Raw genomic sequence first — 22658 nt, forward strand, 5'->3', positions numbered from 1 at the left:
GTATTTTGCTTAAAGCGGCGTAAAACTAAACTCAGTCAGTCAGTCAGTCATCTGTCTATCAAAGTAGATCAGCCAATCGCTGAACAGGTCAGATGTCATCCAGGCTTTTGTGTTAAATCGGTAGCGAGCATACACTTCGGGGTTGAAATCTCTTCCGAAGCAACGTGGTCAACTTTTCTAATAGCTTTAAGCATATAGATAGTTAATATTTATATTTTCATGATAATTTTATGTGAAATGAGTGTTTCATGTTACACTACAAGTCGTTGGAATTTGTCAGTGCTGTCATTGTTAAAAGAAGTTATATTTCTTTGAGCATATCTGGCTGGATACTATTATTATCTGTAAATATAATAACATAATTAAACTGCATCAAGTTCACTCCATTCTTCCACAGAGGAGTCATCAGTGTCCAGACGAATGACAACTGGATTAACTGTTTGCTCCTTCAAGCAATCTTTGAGCCAGTACTCTTTCTCCACCTTCTTGACATGTTCAACACATGCATGCCAGCGTGCAATGTCAATGTCACATATAGCAGTGTTGACAATGTGCTTGACATCTATCATTCAACTTGAATGATTGATTTTTCCGGGCCACTGAACTTTTAAGGTCTCCCCAGATAAGTTCGATTGGGTTGAGATCACAGTGGTACGGTGGTAATCTCAAGACCTTATGGCCGTGTTGGCGTAGCATGTTGTCAATGTTATATGTGGGTGGAGGTTTGTTACGTTTAATCAAAGAGTACAACTGTGGTTTAGTGGCCTTAATTGAAAATTGTATATTGTTATTTGCTAGCCATTGCTGCATATCTGACTTCTTTGTATTGGAAGTTGGGCACCTATTGTTTGGATCTCGAACACTGTGATAGGGAGCATTGTCCCTGACAACAAGACTTTCGTAAGGCAGAGCTGGCAACAATTGTTCCTCAACATACTGTGTGAAAACCGTTGAGTTCATTTCTGTATGATAGTCCCTACAATCTGTGCTCTTTGACCGAAATACCAGATCACACCCAGGTAGGAATCCACGGTCGGAACCAGCATGAAGAACGATTAAACGTTCACCTTTGCCTGTTGGTATTTTCCTACCATCACTGGGATCAGTGGGTAGCCACTGTCTGGCAGCAGTATGGTTTGCATTGACCCAGGTCTCATCTAGGTATATAGGTTCGAACCCATCCTCTCTTGCCTGCATAATGTCTCTCAGATAGTTACACCTTATTTTCACAATATTAGATCTCTCAGACATTACAAGTTTCTGGTTTGCTACCTTCTTGTACTTGTATCCAAATTTGAGCAGTAGTTTGCTTAGCATAAACCTAGAAACATTAATGTCGTGATCCTCTGCAAGGATGTGTTTTAACTTTCTTGTGGACAGGTGTTAATTTCTAGCAAATAGCCGGCGAATGACATCTCTGATGACCCTGATGTCAAAAGAATCTAACTTTGGATGCCTACCTTTTTGTACAAGGTTTTGTTTATTGGTTGTTGGTTTATTTTTCACAATTTTTAGCACGATGTTCTTTTTCATGCCAAGGGCAAAAGTTGTACGTTTCATGTAATCCGACACCTTATAAATCGGTTTGCTACGTTTGCTCTCTTTTTAAAAAAATTCAACACATTTCTAATTAAACGTTTAGCATCATCTGCATAAGCTTTCATGATGACAGCTAGAAGTAGTAAATGTGAATGATCCAAACGGTCTATCACTGTGCAGTGCACAGGTAACTATCATGAACTGCACGTGCATTTACCTTTATGACCCAACACTGCCGCTGTTACAGGTCATTGGCTCCCTCCCTCTGCAAGCCGTCTGCGTTGAACAACTCAGAGAAACAAACTCCGTATGATGGTTAACAGGACTGGTGGCACCCACCCTACCCTATTCACGACCTGTGACACCTCTTCATACCTGTCAAGTGCATAGCTGACCTACATTGATGAACGTTTACTTTTATGACCCAGCACTGCCGCTGTTACAGGTCATTGGCTCCCTCCCTCTGCAAGCCGTCTGCGTTCTGCTGTTTATTTTGTTCACAGTTACATAGACTGATTCTTTAATACAAATGCATAAAATCGGTGATTTACAATGTGATTAGGTTGTCTGACAAAACATCCACTTGCACAGTTTGAGATCGATTGGATCATTGGATGAAGAGATCTTTACCAAAAACCGGGTCAACATGCATTCCATGCCAAACTATAGCATCGGTTTCAAACAGTCGGCAATGAATCCACAGTCCATAAACAAAGAGAACAATTTCGTATAACACCATTTATCGTGGCGCTGAATGCAGTGGATTCCTTGAAATGGCACCAACATACCTTCTTGACCTTCGAATAACACAGTGTATCCTCTGACAATGTTGCACTGCAATGGTTGAAAGTTCCATGATTCGAAGAAGAACATGAGAGTTTAAAGTCCAGCAAATTTCGCACATTAATATTGCCGTTCAATCCACTCACGAGGTCGATAATCGCACAATACTGTATGCAGATCTCACAGTCACAACACACACATATTTCTTACTATAGGTCAATGTATTCCCTGTGAGATTTGACTCTTCACGTGATATGACTTTGTTATTCCGGGACAAGCCTCTTCTTTGAGGTTACGGAAAGGGGCGAGTGGTGACGAATGACTTCACTCTTGTTTATTTAACAACGGTAAATGGATCCATGCCGACGTTGCCATCCATGAAATATCTTGTTTTGACTTTAAAGCTTCCAAAAACATGTTTCCTTGACCATTCATATATGCACTAAAAATCAAATGCACACATTTCTCCATTTCTCATGTTTATACTTTCTTGCAAATCATTATATCCAGCGACAAAAGAAGACGGGGAGTGGTCTCTCCTCAACAAGCCTCTTAGAGTATGCCTCGACTCGTCACGTGACCAGTTTTAGCCGCTTATTTTTTTACAATTGAGCCTGATTTGTTTTCAAAAGCTGATTACATTCGCCGAGTGTTGTGACAACTGAAAACCTATATGTAGAAGTTAAGTCACCTATTCTGGCACTTCATTTTAAGTCAAAAAATTGTTATTAGTGACAGTATTAGTACAGTAGATTTGTAGTAAAATTTCAATTCGGCATGTTGTAGCTCACTGGCTTCCATTCTCGGTACACAGCGAAGAAAGACTAAATTTTATGGACAAAAACTTCTTTCACATATTCCTTTAATTCTTAGAAGGGAAATATACCTTTAGTCGAAAGGTTTTTGCAAGTAATAGTGATAGTTTTATGATTTAAAAAAAATTGTTAGGGTGTATTTGAGCCGTGTGCAAAATATGACATATCGCCGATCTGATCCGATCCGCCATTGAAATACTACAGGGCGGTGTTTGAGTGTTTCTAGTTATTATTCTAAAAACTTCTTTCAGACACACCTTTGATTTTTTTGAGGGGAATATACCCTCAGTTGAAAGGTGTTTGCATGTAATAGTGATAGTTTCATAATTTAAAAAATATATTGTTAGGGTGTATTTGAGGTGTGTGCAAAATATGACATATCGCGGATCTGATCTGATCCGCTATTGAAATACTACAGGGCGATTTTTGAGTGTTTCTAGTTATTATTCTAAAAACTTCTTTCAGATACACCTTTTATAACTTAATTTTATTATTATTATTATTCCAGATAGAGACCTGTTACATTTAGAGGTCCGTGCCCAGGTTTGCAACGGGCCTCTTTTAGCATATGTCATATTACATCATTGATCTGGATTTTTTTAGGCATTACAAACACACACAAACACACACACACACAAAGAGAGAGAGAGACATCCACTAATACATGACTAAATATTGTTTGTAGTTTTCGATAATCTATTTTATTTTATTTTTAAACAACTTTCTGTTGACTGATCCTTTGCAAGTATAATTGAACATTTTAACTATAATTTGAATATTTCTATTCCGTACCTGTGCCATCTCAACCTTATTTTTTTATGAGGTGAATATACCATCAGGTGTAATTTGCGAGTAATATTGATAGTTTTATAATTTTAGAAAATAATTGTTAGGGTGTGTTTGATGTGTGTTACAAATATGATATATGGCCGATCTTTTCTGATCCGCCATTGATGCCTGTGATACTTGAGTGTTATAGTTCTAAAACTCTTTCTTTCTTGTTGATCTTAGTATTGACAAAACTGGAAAGGTGATTACGACGCTTTGTGATAGTTCTAAACTCTCGGTATTTGAGGGGTGTGTGACATTGTCAATTAACTTTCTGTCTATGTCCATGCCATTCCACATGTGCAGGAAGATATCTGAATGCTAAATTGCTAATGTAAAAAACGTCTCAAAGTAGATTTAAAAAGAATTGACAGCATGCGATTGTTTTGTGTTCTTTAAAATGTTTGGGGAGGGATGGCCGGGGTGTATCATTTATTCTTTCATTCAGTCACACATGTATGTATTTCTTTCCTTTTTTTTTCTCTATTTCTTTCATTCATTCACATATAATTCTTGCTATAATTCATTCATTCATTCATTGTAAAATTTGGAAGATAATTTAGAAATTGAGAGAAAAAGGCAAGGGGAACTCATAAGCATTCAACATAACCAGAAAAGCATTGATACATAGTGAGACATTTTGCTCCAATTTACTGAGTATTATTTCCGACTGATATTACAAACGGGCTGAAGTACTCTTAAACGCAACCGAAGTTGCACTGGGAACGAACCAAGTCCCTGTGAGCGTTGGAGCATAACGAGGCACACACCAATTATAGTACAAATGGTATAAAAAGCAAGCGAGTGACCTATCCCTGCTGTAGATTATCCCTGGTTATATCAAATGAAATCAATATTGCGTAAACATAAAAAAGTCGGAGAGCTTTAAGTTGCTGATAATTGTGCCCAAACGTATATGTGTGAATTTAAAATGTTTATGCAATTCCTTGCTTTAATGAACATAAGGACATTTTACTGAGAAAAAATCAATTACACTCCAGCTTACGAGGCAAGTGTTGCGCTCCATTGCTCCAAGACTAACTGGTCAGGAAATATGTAAATAGAGTATAGCTGATTTAACATCATGCAGTGTTTACCTTTATGTCGGGCAACGAAAATGTTGATCGCTGAGCGGTACTGGAGGCAATTCAGATGATGTATGACACTGCAATTGAGTGGTAACCCGGGATTATCATTTGTTCATTTGGGTAAGATGTGACTGAAAAGAAATGACGCATCGCGACCGGTGAAATGCCGAGGTGCCGTAATAAGTGATAAGGACACGAGATAGCGACAACACTGTCAACAGCTAAATGCATGCCATCCTACTTTTTGACGATTTCTGACTCGAGTTGGTCAGTAAATGAGTAATGGCGATTTGACGTACACGATAAGCACAGTATGTAATATGATTAGGTCTAGTAACATACATGAATATTTAAAACATCCCCAGGCTAACCACGGTACATAGAGTGAATCTGGTGATAGAGAAGGAGAGGCACAAGAGAAACACGGATTATTGTTCATTTCAGTAAACTACGATTTTAACGAACACAGATAAAACAAACTTACAGATATATTGAGCTGCTTTTAAGTCCTGGCTGCTTGTTTGATATTTTAGTCGAAATATGTACGTCTAACAGCATATCATCCTGTGACTGACAAATATACTGTGTGTATCATCCTGTGGCTGACAAATACTGTGTGTATTATCCTGTGACTGACAAATACTGTGTGTATCATCCAGTGACTGACAAATACTGTGTGTATTATCCTGTGACTGACAAATACTGTGTGTATCATCCTGTGACTAAGAAATACTGTGTGTATCATCCTGTGACTGACAAATACTGTGTGTATTATCCTGTGACTGACAAATACTGTGAGTATTATCCTGTGACTAACAAATACTGTGTGTATCATCCTGTGACTGACAAATACTGTGTGTATTGTTAAGTTATATGTCATGTCTGGAGATGTCCTAGGAAGACTCAGATAACATGAAACTGTGGTGGGAGACGAACACTTTATTCCATGTTGGTTTTGCCTTGGCCTACACAGACGCACGCTGCCCATGGACCAGTCGTTGTGTACAGACTCTTAGGGAGTAATCATTATGCAACATCTCCCTTTCTTTAGAAAAGTAAAGATAGCAATTAACACACTATCCCAGCAAACAATTTAAACAAATGCTAAACAAGTTAAAATGAACAAATTAAAGTCTATATCTCTTTCTTGAGAAATTAAAAGTCTTTGCTGATAAGCAGCACCACACGTCATATCTTCCTCCCTTTTTTTCTTTTTAAGGCACAAAGTCCCTGTATCAGGGTGGTGGTCTGACCACCCTGCCTCTCCTCGTTCTGATCTCTTGACCAGGTGCTGTGCCATGAACAGAACTGTCCATGATCCTAGGAGTGTTCACAGGAGTGTTCACATCAAAGTCTACAGGAGTTTTCAAAATTTTCACAGGAGTTTTCACAAGGGTTTTCACAGGAGTGTTACCAGGAGAGTTCACAGTTGACTGAAACTCTTTCATTGACCTTTCATCCATTCTCTGCTCTTCCAAATCCAGTTTGACATCTTTAGTCTCAGGGGCAACCTCTTGGGATTTTCTTAGATGGCGTCTATTTCTCCCGAAGAGATCTTCCATCTTCTGTACGTATGTCATACGATCGTACATCCACTTGCTGTTCTACAACAGCTTTCTTCCATTTCTTTTTGTCACGACTGAATGGCTTCACCTGAACTACATCTCCATCTCTCAGTTCTGAAAGTTCACCTGCACCGCGATTGTAGTAGTAAGCTTCTTGAAAGTGCGGCAGGGACGTTTTCACTAGTTTTCGGCTGCAGCAATCGACTTGACGTTGGTAGCTTCGTTCTCGTTCTGCGCCCAAACAACCTTTGAACTGGCGAGCTGCCTACACCATCAGTCGGCACATTTCTTAAGTCCAATAGGGCCAGAAAGTGGTCTGACTGTGCATGCTGAGACTTACTCATGAGTCTCTTGACGATCTTCACAGCACTCTCCACTTTCCCATTCGACTGTGGGTACCTGGGTGATGAAGTGATATGGTCAAACTCATACTCTGTTGCAAATGTATGGAAAGCTTCAGAATTAAAGGGAGGTCCATTGTCTGACACAATCTGATTGGGAAGTCCATGCCTCGCCAAATGGGATTTCAACTTTTTAATGATTTCAGGTGCCCTTTTATCATGCAGTCTGTCAACCTCAAAATAGTCCGAGTAGTAGTCAACAGTGATCAAAAAATCTTTTTGATCAAACTCAAAAAGATCACACCCTAGTTTCTCCCATGGACGACTAGGTATTTCATGACTGACCAATGGCTCTCGTCTTTGATCCTGTTGCAGCGTATTGCAAGTATCACACTTGCTGATGAAATCTGTGAGGTCAGCGGCCATATTGGGCCAATACACAGACTCTCTGGCTCTTCTGATACAACCTTGTATCCCCAAGTGACTGTAGTGAATTCTTTCCATGATGCCAGGGCGGATACTGACTGGCACAACAACACGTTCACTCTTGAACACTATGCCGTTTTGAACAGAGAGCTCATCGCGAAAGGGGAAAAAGACCCTGGCACACCATGGCACATCATCTGATGACGTTGGCCAGCCGTCCTGAATCAGATCCTTCAGTATCGTCATTGATTTGTCTTCCACGGTTGCTTTTTGTAACTGGTCAATTCGTTCCTCAGATATTGGCACATACTCAACCATGTTGATGGATTCAACGTCAAGCGCTGTCTGACATCGAACATCAACAGCAAACACATCTCCGTCATCAGTCTCAGTATGTTTCACATGTGGAAGATATGCTCTACTCAGAGTGTCAGCAAAGAACATTTGAGATCCCCTCTTGTAGATGACCTCAAAATCGTACTTCTGAAGTCGTAACATCATGCGTTGGAGACGCTTCAGAGCACACAACAGACTTTTGCGCAGTATTGACTCCAATGGCTTGTGGTCCGATTCCACGACGACCTTCCGTCCGTAGACATACTGTTCAAATCGTTCCATGCCAAAGACAATCGCCAACATTTCTTTCTCTATCTGAGCATATTGTTTCTCAGTGTTGGTCAAAGATCGAGATGCATATGCTACAGGCTGACCATTTTGGATCAGACAAACACCCAGTCCATTTTGTGATGCATCACACTGAAGGCTTGTCTCGGCGTCATTGCCAAAGTACTTCAGTACAGGTGGTTCAGACAGAATATGTTTGATTTTTTCCAAACACTTGCCATGAACTTGCTCATCCCACCTGAAGTTCACATCACTTTTCAACAGATCCCTCAGAGGTGCAGTCACTTCAGACAAGTTGGGTACAAATTTCTGAACAAAGTTCACCATCCCTAAAATGCGCTGAATACCCTGCTTATCCGTTGGTGTGGGCATGTTTGTGATTGCTTCAACTTTCATGTGATCAATCTTTGATCCATCCGAGGTTACGACATGTCCCAGATAAGGCACCTCAGTCAGTTTCAGTTTCAGTTTGGATCTGTTCAGTTTGATATTTCTGTTCCTGCATCGATCAAGGAACTTGGACAACTTCTCATCATGATCAGCTTCAGCCACTTCATAAGTGTCTCCAACACCATAGATCAGAACATCATCATGTACAGCACGTACTCCATCCAAGCCACATATTGCCTCATTCAAACGGCTGAAACTCCTCAGGTGCTGGTGACAACCGAATGGCATTCGTAGCCAACGGTAACGGCCCCAAGGCGTTTCAAATGTTGTCAAGAAACTGCTTTCCTCCTCAAGCTGGATATGCCAAAATCCATTTTTAGCATCTGCTAAAGTAAAGCACTTAGCGTTTGATAATTCCGGCAGAATGTCATCAATTGTCTTTATTGGATAATGATTCCTCTTGAGAGCTTGATTCAGTGGTTTAGGATCTATGCAAATCCTTATCTTGTCAGTACCCTGTTTCTTGACCACAACAAGGGCAGAGATCCAGTCAGTAGGAACATTCACAGGGGTGATGATCTTCAGATCAGCCAGTCTTTCAAGTTCAGCCTTGAGTTTCTGTTGTAAGGCAAGTGGAACCTTCACGACATGGTAGCTGGACTGGTGTCACAGTCTCATCTACTTCAAAACGCAACAAGCCATCAAGTGTGCCCTCTCCCCTCAAATACATCCTTGTAACGATGGATTATGTCCGTCCAGGTCCAATCTTGCTAACTCTGTAGAAACATCTCCACTACCTGAGATCTGGAAAATGTTCTCAAAGTTCACAGTGATTAGCTGCATTTGTTGAACAGCTATTGCACCAAGTATTGGTGGTGAGCCTCTGTCCCTCGTTATCAAGAATTCAATGGTGTATTCACCCTGATTCCTGGGATTTTTGACAGTCACTTCACACTTGCCAACAGTTTGAGATTTCACTCCATTGTACATTCAAGAGTAGTATTGACCTGTGTTTCCAACTTTTCCAGGTGGGGATCCTGAAACACATTAGCGTAGATAGTCTCTGGCAACACATTGACAGTAGATCCACAATCTAACTGAAATTTGACCTCAGTTTCCTTGATGAGGAGGACAGCAAAAATCTTCCGTAAAAATACTGTTGACTTTCACCATGTAATTGAACACTGTTCACATTTTCAACATCCACTGATAAAATATATTCATCCTCAGTATCTTCATCACTCAGTAGTTGAACATTGGCTTGACTCGACTGGCACACATAAGCAAAATGATTTGGTCGTTTACATTTGTTGCAAATTCTTCCCCATGCTGGACATTCCTTCCTGCCGAACACATGACTCGTCCCACAAAAATTGCACTGTAGAGACTGATCACTTCTGGTAGTCAATCCAGGTTTAGTTTCCTTTCCTTTGGGTTTTTTGTAACCTCTAGTTTCACTGATAGCTTGCACATCCTCAGTGTTTGATAGAGATTTTAGTCTAGCAGCTGCTCTCTCATGGGACCTACAGATGTCAATACAATCTTTCAGTGATAGGTTCAAGACTGCAGCAGTCTCTTGCGAGTGGAGTTATCACAAATGCCCATCACCATTCGATCCCTGATGAGACTATCTTCAAGCGTTCCATAATTGCATGTTTTAGCTAGAGTCCTAAGTGTTGCTACATAAGTATCAACAGATTCAAAGTGTTCTTGATTCCGTTTGTTGAAATTGAACCGTTCCCATGTTTCATTGGTCTCGCCAATGCAGTAAGCTTCTAGTTTGTCCAATATTTTCTCGACTTTCCTCCTATCATTTTCACTGTCGAACTGCAACCCATCCAATATGTCTAGAGTCTCAGAACCAATACAAGTTAACAGTGTAGCTGATCTGCATTCATCAGAATCTGTCTTTGATCGAGAAGCAAGCTCATAGTTTCCCCACATTCGTTTGAACTTTATGAAATTTCTCGTCAAATCGCCCTTCAGATCAAGCCTAGGAGGCAAAGGAATGTTCATAGGTACGTGTATCACTTGTGGTGAAGGAATATTTCCACTTTCATCAGCCATGATTGAGTAGTAGTAGCAGTAGTTTCGCTTGTCCATATATTACTCACGACTAGCAATATAATCCGATTCACAGAAAATCCGTTAGTCACAGATTCAATATTGTCACACAAAACTATCGAAATTAGGTGACACTGAACCACGTGCGTCTCGGCTCTTTCAATCAAAAGATATTCAGTCAGTAATGCACAACAATTTGTAAAGTTTGTCAGGCGTACTCACTTCTGACACCATGTTAAGTTATATGTCATGTCTGGAGATGTCCTAGGAAGACTCAGATAACATGAAACTGTGGTGAGAGACGAACACTTTATTCCATGTTGGTTTTGCCTTGGCCTACACAGACACACGCTGCCCATGGACCAGTCGTTGTGTACAGACTCTTAGGGAGTATCATTATGCATCCTGTGACTGACAAATACTGTGTGTATTATCCTGTGACTGACAAATACTGTGCGTATCATCCTGTGACAGACAAATACTGTGTGTATCATCCTGTGACTGACAAATACTGTGTGTATTATCCTGTGACTGACAAATACTGTGTGTATTATCCTGTGACTAACTAATACTGTGTGTATCATCCTGTGACTGACAAATACTGTGTGTATTATCCAGTGACTGACAAATACTGTGTGTATTATCCTGTAACTGACAAATACTGTGTATTATCCTGTAACTGACACATACTGTGTGTATTATCCTGTAACTGACAAATACTGTGTGTATTATCCTGTAACTGACAAATACTGTGTGTATTATCCTGTAACTGACAAGTACTGTGTGTATTATCCAGTGACTGACAAATACTGTGTGTATTATCCAGTGACTGACAAATACTGTGTGTATTATCCTGTAACTGACAGATACTGTGTGTATTATCCAGTGACTGACAAATACTGTGTGTATTATCCAGTGACTGACAAATACTGTGTATTATCCTGTAACTGACAAATACTGTGAGTATTATCCTGTAACTGACAAATACTGTGTCTATTATCCTGTGACTGACAGATACTGTTTGTATTATCCTGTAACTGACAAATACTTTGTGTATTATCCTGTGACTGACAAATACTGTGTGTATTATCCTGTAACTGACAGATACTTTGTGTATTATCCAGTGACTGACAAATACTGTGTGTATTATCCAGTGACTGACAAATACTGTGTGTATTATCCTGTAACTGACAAATACTGTGAGTATTATCCTGTAACTGACAAATACTGTGTGTATTATCCTGTGACTGACAGATACTGTTTGTATTATCCTGTAACTGACAAATACTTTGTGTATTATCCTGTAACTGACAAATACTGTGTGTATTATCCTGTAACTGACAAATACTGTGTGTATTATCCTGTGACTGACAAATACTGTGTCTATTATCCTGTGACTGACAGATACTGTGTCTATTATCCTGTGACTGACAGATACTGTGTCTATTATCCTGTAACTGACAGATACTGTGTCTATTATCCTGTAACTGACAAATACTTTGTGTATTATCCTGTGACTGACAAATACTGTGTGTATTATCCTGTAACTGACAGATACTGTGTGTATTATCCAGTGACTGACAAATACTGTGTGTATTATCCAGTGACTGACAAATACTGTGTGTATTATCCTGTAACTGACAAATACTGTGAGTATTATCCTGTAACTGACAAATACTGTGTGTATTATCCTGTGACTGACAGATACTGTTTGTATTATCCTGTAACTGACAAATACTGTGTGTATTATCCTGTAACTGACAAATACTGTGTGTATTATCCTGTAACTGACAAATACTGTGTTTATTATCCTGTAACTGACAAATACTGTGTGTATTATCCTGGAACTGACAAATACTGTGTATTATCCAGTGACTGACAAATACTGTGAGTATTATCCTGTAACTGACAAATGCTGTGTGTATTATCCTGTAACTGACAAATACTGTGTGTATTATCCTGTAACTGACAAATACTGTGTGTATTATCCTGTAACTGACAAATACTGTGTATTATCCAGTGACTGACAAATACTGTGTATTATCCAGTGACTGACAAATACTGTGAGTATTATCCTGTAACTGACAAATGCTGTGTGTATTATCCTGTAACTGACAAATACTGTGTGTACTATCCTGTAACTGACAAATGCTGTTTGTATTATCCAGTGACTGACAAATACTGTGTGTATTATCCTGTAACTGACAAATGCTGTGTGTATTATCCAGTGACTGACAAATACTGTGTGTATTATGCTGTAACTGACAAATACTGTGTATTATCCTGTAACTGACACATACTGTGTGTATTATCTTGTAACTGACAAATACTGTGTGTATTATCCAGTGACTGACAAATACTGTGTGTATTATCAAGTGACTGACAAATACTGTGTGTATTATCCTGTAACTGACAGATACTGTTTGTATTATCCTGTAACTGACAAGTACTGTGTGTATTATCCAGTGACTGACAAATACTGTGTGTATTATCAAGTGACTGACAAATACTGTGTGTATTATCCTGTAACTGACAGATACTGTGTGTATTATCCAGTGACTGACAAATACTGTGTGTATTATCCAGTGACTGACAAATACTGTGTATTATCCTGTAACTGACAAATACTGTGAGTATTATCCTGTAACTGACAAATACTGTGTGTATTATCCTGTGACTGACAGATACTGTTTGTATTATCCTGTAACTGACAAATACTTTGTGTATTATCCTGTGACTGACAAATACTGTGTGTATTATCCTGTGACTGACAGATACTGTGTATTATCCAGTGACTGACAAATACTGTGTGTATTATCCTGTGACTGACAAATACTGTGTGTATTATCCTGTAACTGACAAATACTGTATTATCCTGCAACTGACAAATACTGTGTGTATTATCCTGTGACTGACAGATACTGTTTGTATTATCCTGTAACTGACAAATACTTTGTGTATTATCCTGTAACTGACAAATACTGTGTGTATTATCCTGTAACTGACAAATACTGTGTGTATTATCCTGTAACTGACAAATACTGTGTATTATCCAGTGACTGACAAATACTGTGAGTATTATCCTGTAACTGACAAATACTTTGTGTATTATCCTGTAACTGACAAATACTGTGTGTATTATCCTGTAACTGACAAATACTGTGTGTATTATCCTGTAACTGACAAATACTGTGTATTATCTAGTGACTGACAAATACTTTGTGTATTATCCAGTGACTGACAAATACTGTGTGTATTATCCTGCAACTGACAAATACTGTGTGTACTATCCTGTAACTGACAAATGCTGTTTGTATTATCCAGTGACTGACAAATACTGTGTGTATTATCCTGTAACTGACAAATGCTGTGTGTATTATCCTGTATCTGACAAATACTGTGTGTATTATCCTATGACTGACAAATACTGTGTGTATTATCCAGTGACTGACAAATACTGTGTGTATTATCCTGTGACTGACAAATACTGTGTGTATTATCCTGTAACTGACAAATACTGTGTGTATTATCCTGTAGCTGAGGGGTGATTTGTTTTGTTATGGCTTACAGATACTGTCTATATTGCATTATTATCCACAGTCTGCATTCTCATAAATTAAAATGTGGTCAGTAATAAAGAATACAATCAACTTATTATTTTGTCTTTAGCTCAAGATACAGTAGAAGACACACACTCAGTGACATGACTCAGCATGTTTGTGGAGTTATACGAGCAATCCCCAGCCGCATTTTTTCATTGTCAACCAAACTGTCATACTGTAGTTGTAATGTATTATTCATGATCATGATGATTATACAGGCACTGACAGTGTATATATATTGATAGGTTGTGTAGAGTGTACCAGTAGAATGCTATGCTAGTCTGTCTCACAGTCCCCAATCATATAATTTTCCTTGCCCCTTCTGCAATGTAAAAGCACTAAATGGAGAAAGTCGAGATTTACCGCTGGTCCTAATCTCCAATATCATTAGGGCTCAATTTGAATTGAAATGGAATTATCGGTTTGTATCAAAATGATATATTTTCAGGGTCTAAGTGATAGTCTAAGCCATGATGTTTTTTGTTTCTGTATATTTTCAGAGTCTGAGCAATAAGTCATGGCCTACATAGAAATGAACCACGATGCCATCAACCAGCCAGTCAACTTCAGCCCTGCACCTCGTCGCCATCTCAGCCTGGACTCTGTTGCCAGCATCCAGGGCTCCTTCTCCTCAGAGGAAGAGTATCACTTCACCGACTCATCCCACCCGCCTCAGATGCTTGCTAGTCTCAACTCCCTCCGCCAGACGAGTCTCTTCTGTGATGTCATCATTTGTGTTGGTGGTCGTGAATTCCCTTGTCATCGTGTTGTGCTAGCATCCTTCAGTGCCTACTTCCGTGCGATGTTTGCCTGCAACCTGGTTGAGAGCAACCAGAGAAAAGTGACTCTGAATAACGTTGAACCCGGCATTGTGGAGACACTTCTAGAATTCGCCTATACTTCGGAAATTCTCATTACGCATCAGAATGTTCAGTCACTGCTATCAGCTGCCAATCTGTTTGAGATCTTGACGGTCCGGGAGGCCTGCTGTCAGTATCTGGAGCGCAACATGGACGACAGCAATTGCATAGGCATCCACTGTTTTGCAGAGGCCCATGACTGTATTGAGCTGCAGGAGAAGTCAAAGGAGCTGATCCTGCGCTGCTTTCCTACAGTGAGTCTCCTGGATGAGTACCTTCAGCTGGAGCCAGACAAGCTGCAGGAGCTTCTGCAGGTGGGTGTTACTGTTATCCTGCAGTGATGTTCATATGTTTCATATATGTTTTAATATATACTGCCTCAGGCCAAATAAAAAAAATATTGTGCTTCCGATTACACCTCTTTAAAATTTAGGGTAGGTAGGTATTATTTTGGGGTTTTTCACATTTTTTTCAGAAGTAAAAAGTCCTAACTAATAACACATTTATCGATGTGTAATTGTTTATTCAATCAAGCTTGCGGCCATCATGTCGACTTTCTCTATCAGAATGACCGATGTCCATCAGTGCCAGGTAAAAACAATGGTATCTGAAAGCTTATTTTATTAAACAGTAAACAGATCAAATCCTTAAACTCTGGTACTAGTCCAGTTCAAATAGGTTGAATATTTTGAGAATGGCTTTAAACAGCAAAGATAACTAATCCTTGAACACTGGTATTGGTTCAGTTGAAATAGCTGGAATATTCTAAGTGTGACATTAAACAACACACAGATGTTATGCTTGAACACTGGTAATGGTACTGTGGTGAAAGTGGCGTCAGACCCAGCTCACTCTGACTACGTGTTCATGGTATTGTAGGACGACGACCTCAGTATAGAACATGAGGAGATGGCCTTCGAAGCAGTCACTCATTGGCTTGAACATGACTTAGCGTCACGAAAACAACATCTGGCCAAGCTCCTTTCAGCAGTCCGGCTTCCACTGGTCAGTCCGTACTACCTGCATGATGTGGTGGAGCGGAATTCCACGGTTAATGAAACACCGGCATGTAGGCTGCTGGTGGATGAAGCCAAGGCTTACCACATGATGCCTGACAGACGCACAGAGCTTCATACTGTCAGATGTCGGCCCAGGAGATGTGCAGGTGAGATGATCTCTGTGGGGACCCTGTGCTGGTCTTACAGGGCACTAAACTGATTAATGATCAGACTTGGTTGACAACATGTCTCAAGGCTCTGATTGTTATTATTTTCCAGAGCTCCAGATAAGATTTAGCTCATGTGGGTACTGTACCCACTGTATTTTTTTGGAGTGGGTATTATGAATGTTGAGTGGGTATTTCATTTTCCGTTACCCACTGCTTTCAAATATGTGCGTATTTCAGTCATTTTACTCACCTAAGTATTATGTCATTGAGTAAGTTTACTAAGCAGGTATGTTCTGCCTTATGTCATACCTAATCAAAACCAACTTAAATATAATGGAAATGATTTCATAAAAACTCACACATCCTGTACTGACAGTACAACACTTGTCCTATACTAACAGTACAACTTGATAGCAATCTATGTCTTTTTCATTACACAAGCAATTTTTATAAATACATTCCGTACGCATTTGTTTTGAACTTTTTGCGTATCTAACATTTTAAATGCGTAACTGGTACGCAACAATTATATTTTCAATGCGTAATTGGAAATTTTCTTTGCATATTTTACCCGGATACGCAGCTTATCTGGGCCTCTGATTTTCATTGTTATTGTCTGGTGAGATGATCTCTATGGGGATCCCGTGCTGGTCCTACAGGACACCCAACTGGTAAAGTGATCAGTGTTGGTTGATAGTACATGTCAATGCTGTTGATTGTTGGTATTATTTTCATTGTAAGTGTCTGGTGAGATGATCTCTGTGCTGTCCTAGAGGACACAAACCAATCCTGAACACCACTCATGATTACTCATTATATATATCCTGTTTCTGTTTTTCAGTCATAGTTGAAGTTCTCATCTCAGTTGGCGGAGAGGATGATAGAGTCATCTTGAAGAATGTTGACACATATGACCCAACCACCAACACCTGGAGGACAGTGGGTTGTCTCCCCTTTGCTGTCAGCAAGCATGGCCTGGTTGTGGCAGGTCAGTGAAAATCTCCGAGTGAAAATCTCTGATACTGAGTGAAAATCTGATGCTGTACACAGTTGGAAAACAAAAAATGGACAGTATTTCAGGTTATGTTTAGTATCAGCGTGAGCATTCAGAATACAATTTTTTCACCATATAATGTGCTTTGACACTAAGGTCGAACAGTCCTCAAAAAGGTTTACTCTCATTCTGCCTACATCTCATTCTGCCTACAGACATAAAAAAAGTGTAGGCATAATGAGAAAAATCATGTTGAGCTGAAGAGCCGTACACTGTGAAAGAAATCTTTGTGTTTCAGGGGGAGACTGCCTCTATTTGGTGGGCGGTGAGACTCCTGATGGTGTGGTCACTTCTGATGTGTGGTGCTGTGATTCAACTTTAAATACCTGGAATCAACGCCAAAGTATGAACAACGCTCGGTCTGAACTAGGTGTGTCACCTCAGATAATAACATGTTCAGTGTCACCGGGTGGATTCCCACGAGCAATTTGTGGTTAAAGTTGGGTGAATACACATGAATAATTTGTGGTCTGAACTTGGTTGTATGACTAGTCTGAACTTGCTAAGTTGATATGTATGTCTGGTCTGAACTGGGTGAGTTGACATGTACAACTAGTTTGAACCTGGTAACTTGGTATATACAACTAGTCTAAAGTGAGTGAGTTGGCATGTACAGCTGTTCTGAATTGGATGAATTGACATGACATGAGTGGTTTGAATGTGGTAAGTTGGCATGTACAACTGGTTGGAACAGGTCAAGTTGGCATGTACAACTGGTTGGAACTGGTCAAGTTGGCATGTACAACTGGTTGGAACTGGTCAAGTTGGCATGTACAACTGGTCGGAACTGGTCAAGTTATTACTCAGAAATTGTCATTCACCACTGGTTTTCAAATTTGCTTTGGGTATTCATTATGTACATATGCTCTTGATGAATCAGGTTTGACAAACTGTGATGGCTTCATCTATGCTGTGGGAGGATGGGACGGTCACAGTCGACTGTACTCCGTGGAACGCTACTGCACAACAACCAACACCTGGACCTACGTAACACCCATGAAGATGGCGCTCACAAGCCCAGCAGTTATCTCCCTTGCAGGATTTGTGTATGTCACTGGTATGTGTGATGATAACACTGATGCTGTTATAACTTATTTATAGTGGTGGTGGGCGGTGGGGTAGCCTAATGGTTAAAGTGTCCGCTGGTCACGCCAAAGACCCGTGTTCGATTCCCCACATGTGGTCAGTTTACAAATCATCATAAGACTGCAATTTTTATGGTCAAATTATCCCAACTGGATAATTTTGTTTCCGTTGATAAATCATGTTAATAAAGATTTCCTTTTTCAATATGATCTGAGAAGAAAGTAGTGTTTCCATATAGAGTTTTCCACTGGATACAAACCAACTTCAAAACCGACATAAAGCATATGATTGTCAAAATAATTGTATCTTGAAAACAGTGATATGAAGAGTAAAGTACTGATTTTAAATAGAATTGAATATATTGAAGATGATTAGTTGATGATGAAAGCAGTTGTTGCAATTGACGTTCACCTTCTGAACCTAGGTGGGGCTGTTCTGGAAGATGGCGATGGTATTGACAAAGTTTCTCGGTACAACCCACGCACTGACACCTGGGCAGAGAGGGCGCCCATGTTGATTGCACGGTCAGGGTCCCAAGCATGTGCCCTGAATGGCTGTATCTATGTTGTGGGTGAGTTCTTCTCAGCTCCTGTATATTAAGTTTGAGCATTTCAGACATGAAAACCTTTAAGGATTTCCCCTTGACATGAGAGATGAAGCTTTTACTCAGACTTATATGTGTATTTTAAATTGCATTGTTTATTTTTGACTGCTCTTTAATGCTGAAAAATGGTGTAATGTTATCATATGTGTTTGTATCAGTCGTTTGAATTTTACCTTCTGCAAACTTGGTAAAGAGGCAAACCTGAACTATTCTGGGTGTCTGTTTATATCACGGTTTGTTTGGTTTGCTTGTTGTTTAACGCCGCACTCAGCAATGTTCCAGCTAAATGGCAGCAGTCTGTAAAGAATCGAGTCTGGACCAGACAATCCAGGGATCAACATCATGAGCATGCAGTTTGGTATATGATGACATGTGTCAATCAAGTCAGCAAGCCTGACCACCCGATCTCATTAGTCGCCTCTTATGCCAAGTATGGGTTGCTTAAGACCAATTCTAACCCAGATCTTCACAGGTTATATCACGGTTCAGACAATAGTGGTTGCACTCTCTCATAAAGATTTATCATCAGGCGTAAGGCGAAGTTATTACAGCAATTTGTGCCTCTAAACCTTCGACTCCCCACCACCCGTGAAGATCCTGGTTAGAATTTATCTTCAGTAACCCATGCTTGTCATAAGAGGCGACTAACGGGATCAGGTGGTCAGGCTCACTGACTTGGTTGGCACATGTCATCGTATCCCAGTTGCGTAGATCGATGCTCATGCTGTTGATCACTGGATTGTCTGGTCCAGACTGGATTATTTACAGACCGCCGTCATATAGCTGGAATATTGCTGAGTGCAGCGTAAAGCTAAACTCACTCACTCTCACTCACTCACTCACTCACTCACTCACTCACCACCCCATCCTAACCCCGTTTTAAATGACAAGGCACTAAATAATTGTGTGTTTCCAGGTGGCTGGCATGCGTCCACTGAAAACACCAACAAGATGGAGTGCTATGACCCTGTGACAGACACCTGGTGTCAGAAGGCGTCCATGAATGAGCGGCGATACCGACCTGGGGTGGCTGTGGTCGGGGGCAAGATCTATGTGTGTGGCGGCGAGGAGGGGTGGGACCGGTAAGTGTGTTAGAAGGATCAGTGTGGAAGTGTAAGGCAAGGGTGCTTCTATATTTGTGTGTGATGTTGCGGGGAGGGGTGGGGCCAGTATGTCTGCTACTGGTCTGCTAGAGGAGGGACACAAAGGGGAAGTGATGGGCAAGAAGAAGGATCAGTTGGGATAGTGTGGAAGTGTGGGGCACTGGTGCTTTAAGATTTGTGTGTGATGTTGCGGGGAGGGGTGGGGCCAGTATGTCTGCTAGAGGAGGGACACAAAGGGGAAGTGATGGGCAAGAAGAAGGATCAGTTGGGATAGTGTGGAAGTGTGGGGCACTGGTGCTTTAAGATTTGTGTGTGATGTTGCGGGGAGGGGTGGGGCCAGTACGACTGCTAGAGGAGGGACACAAAGTGGAAGTCATGGGCAAGATTTGTGTGTGATGTTGCGGGGAGGGGTGGGGCCAGTACGACTGCTAGAGGAGGGACACAAAGTGGAAGTGATGGGCAAGATTTGTGTGTGATGTTGTGGGGAGGGGTTGGGCCAGTACGACTGCTAGAGGAGGGACACAAAATGGAAGTGATGGGCAAGATCTGTGTGTGTTGTGGCAAGGAGCAATCAGACTGGTAAGTATGTAACAAGCCAAGCCTTTTACATCTACAGGGCACAACTCTTCCATTAATTGTGTGTACCACAAGGCCATCAGTGTCTTAAACATAATATGACATAAAATAATATTATGAGGAAGTTGACAGCACTAATGTTTCAGCACGGTGAGTGAATGTTGTTTCTGTGTGCAGGTATCATGATACTGTGGAGTGCTACAGTCAGGAAACAGACAGCTGGGAGATCGTTGGGGAGATGCATATCAGCCGCAGCTGGCTAGGTTGTGTTTCCATGGTGATGAGGAAAGACATGGTGGAAGAGAGGTCATTGTTTGAGGAGACACTGCCAAGTCATCTGACAAACAACATTTGATGAAAAGTTTCACAAATTATCTGGCAGCGAACTATCAATTTCCAGTTGACGTCTGCTGTGCTATCAGGGGAGGTAATATAAATCTCTGTGAGCTGAGGCAGTGTATATCTTGAGAAAACTGCTGTGGTCCTCACTAGGTCAATGGGCAAGGTTGGGACACCTCTCCTTTTTTGCAGACACTTTACATGTCCACCCCGCCATGATGTTGCTGGAATATTGCTAAAAGCAAAAACTAAACTCACTCACTACATGTCAACCGTTATGATTAATTTATGTTGACTCTGAGTAGAAACGATCCCCTACGCTGGTACGTAAGAGGTGACATAATGGTTTGTGTGGCATGTGACGTGGATGACATCATGTCATTGTACCCCGATGGCATAGATTGATGCTCTTTGTATCAATCACTGAAGATTCAAGTATCTACAGACAGCTGTTATATGTCATGAACATCAGTGCAAGGCTAAACAACAAAAACACACTTGAAGGAGCATCTCGTTCAGTTTATATTCACTGCATCACTGCATGTGTTGTCCACAGCTGAATCAAAGACCAGACAAACCCATGCCTCAATACTGAGGGATTTCCAGCATCCTTTCACATAGAAATCTAAAACGGACACAGAGAAATAGAAAGAGGTTCCACGGGGATGCAGGATGCAGTGACTTGTATGCATGTTTAGAAATGAATGTACCAGTGACACCCGGGTTAGAATTGATCTTCAGTAACCCATGCTTGTCGTAAGAGGCGAGTAACGGGATCAGGTTGTCATGCTCGCTGACTTGGTTGACACATGTCATTGTATCCCAATTTCATAGATCGATGCTCATGCTGTTGATCACTGGATCGTCTATAGATTATTTACAGACTGCCGCCATATAGCTGGAATATTGCCGAGTGTTGCATTAAACAACAAAAAAAGAAAGAGAAAGAAGTGAATGCTGCTAGTTCATAATTTGGTACTACATAAAATATATTTCTGTACAAGTTCATTATAAAAATACAGTTATAGATTCTTTTCAATTTGGGATTGACGTTTCTTTTTTGAACTATTTGCCTTGGAGCACATGCAGTGTTAAATAATTTGATGTAGAGTGGGTTATTTGATTTTACTGGTTTCTCTGGAACCCCATTGCATGATTAGCAGCCATGAGTTCCCTGTACTTCCTGAATAAAGTATTTTTGCAGGTACTGGTTTCTCTGGACCCCAATCGCATGATTAGCAACCATGAGTCCCCTGTACTTCCTTGATAAAGTATTATTGCAAGTACTGGTTTCTCTGTACCCCCATCGCATGATTAGCAACCATGAGTCCCCTGTACTTCCTTGATAAAGTATTATTGCAGGTACTGGTTTGTTGCTGGCAACGGTTTGTCTGGTCCACATTACGTCATGTGCATCTTGCTGTGAGATCACTCAGATGACTGTAGCTTTGAAGGTATTTCATTAGAAGATTACAATATCAAGTGTTCATACTTTGATTACACACGAGCATGGCCCTGTGCTTCAAAGCTATCTTAGCACTAAATTCTTTTTATTAAAACTGTTTTACTCATAATATTGATAATATTGCGTCTTTGATTATCATATCTATCAATGTATCCAAGACGTATTTATTGTATAGGTATCATTGTTTGAGATCCAGATAGGTGTCATTGTTGGAGATCCAGATAGGTGTCATTGTTTGATATCCAGAAAGGTGTCATTGTATGAGACCCAGGTGGGTGTCATTGTTTGAGATCCAGATAGGTGTCATTGTTTGACATCCAGATAGGTGTCATTGTATG

General features: G+C 40.4%; 2 protein-coding genes across 2 annotated transcripts; one reads left to right on the plus strand and one right to left on the minus strand.

Annotated features, from left to right (window-relative positions):
• Nucleotides 1–5034: 5034 nt before the first annotated feature.
• On the plus strand, nucleotides 5035–21670 carry LOC124281795 (kelch-like protein diablo). Its single transcript, XM_046717785.1, has 9 exons — nucleotides 5035–5173; nucleotides 14566–15239; nucleotides 15805–16090; nucleotides 16935–17081; nucleotides 17386–17517; nucleotides 18028–18204; nucleotides 18658–18804; nucleotides 19754–19919; nucleotides 20694–21670. The coding sequence occupies exons 2-9, from the start codon at nucleotides 14583–14585 to the stop codon at nucleotides 20869–20871; spliced, it is 1890 nt and encodes a 629-aa protein (XP_046573741.1). The 5' UTR covers nucleotides 5035–5173; nucleotides 14566–14582; the 3' UTR covers nucleotides 20872–21670.
• On the minus strand, nucleotides 6741–10466 carry LOC124281875 (uncharacterized protein K02A2.6-like). Its single transcript, XM_046717890.1, has 2 exons — nucleotides 10008–10466; nucleotides 6741–9059 (listed from the first exon to the last, which is right to left on the minus strand). Exons 1-2 carry the CDS (start codon nucleotides 10464–10466, stop codon nucleotides 6741–6743), a joined length of 2778 nt encoding a protein of 925 aa, XP_046573846.1.
• Nucleotides 21671–22658: the final 988 nt, after the last annotated feature.

The sequence above is a fragment of the Haliotis rubra genome, unplaced genomic scaffold (assembly GCF_003918875.1).
Source record: "Haliotis rubra isolate DU_JTF1 unplaced genomic scaffold, ASM391887v1 Scf29, whole genome shotgun sequence".
Classification (NCBI taxonomy): Eukaryota; Metazoa; Mollusca; class Gastropoda; order Lepetellida; family Haliotidae; genus Haliotis; species Haliotis rubra.

What these genes read in the sequence shown, in the direction of transcription:
- LOC124281795 (XM_046717785.1), top strand. Translation starts at nt 14,583, where the DNA reads ATGGCCTACATAGAAATGAACCACGATGCCATCAACCAGCCAGTCAAC. An exon ending in TCGGCCCAGGAGATGTGCAG is followed by an intron (nt 16,091 to 16,934) that starts GTGAGATGATCT and finishes TCTGTTTTTCAG; the next exon opens with TCATAGTTGAAGTTCTCATC. An exon ending in TGGCTGTATCTATGTTGTGG is followed by an intron (nt 18,805 to 19,753) that starts GTGAGTTCTTCT and finishes GTGTGTTTCCAG; the next exon opens with GTGGCTGGCATGCGTCCACT.
- LOC124281875 (XM_046717890.1), bottom strand. Translation starts at nt 10,466, where the DNA reads ATGGCTGATGAAAGTGGAAATATTCCTTCACCACAAGTGATACACGTA. An exon ending in GTCTCATCAGGGATCGAATG is followed by an intron (nt 9,060 to 10,007) that starts GTGATGGGCATT and finishes CTGTGACACCAG; the next exon opens with TCCAGCTACCATGTCGTGAA.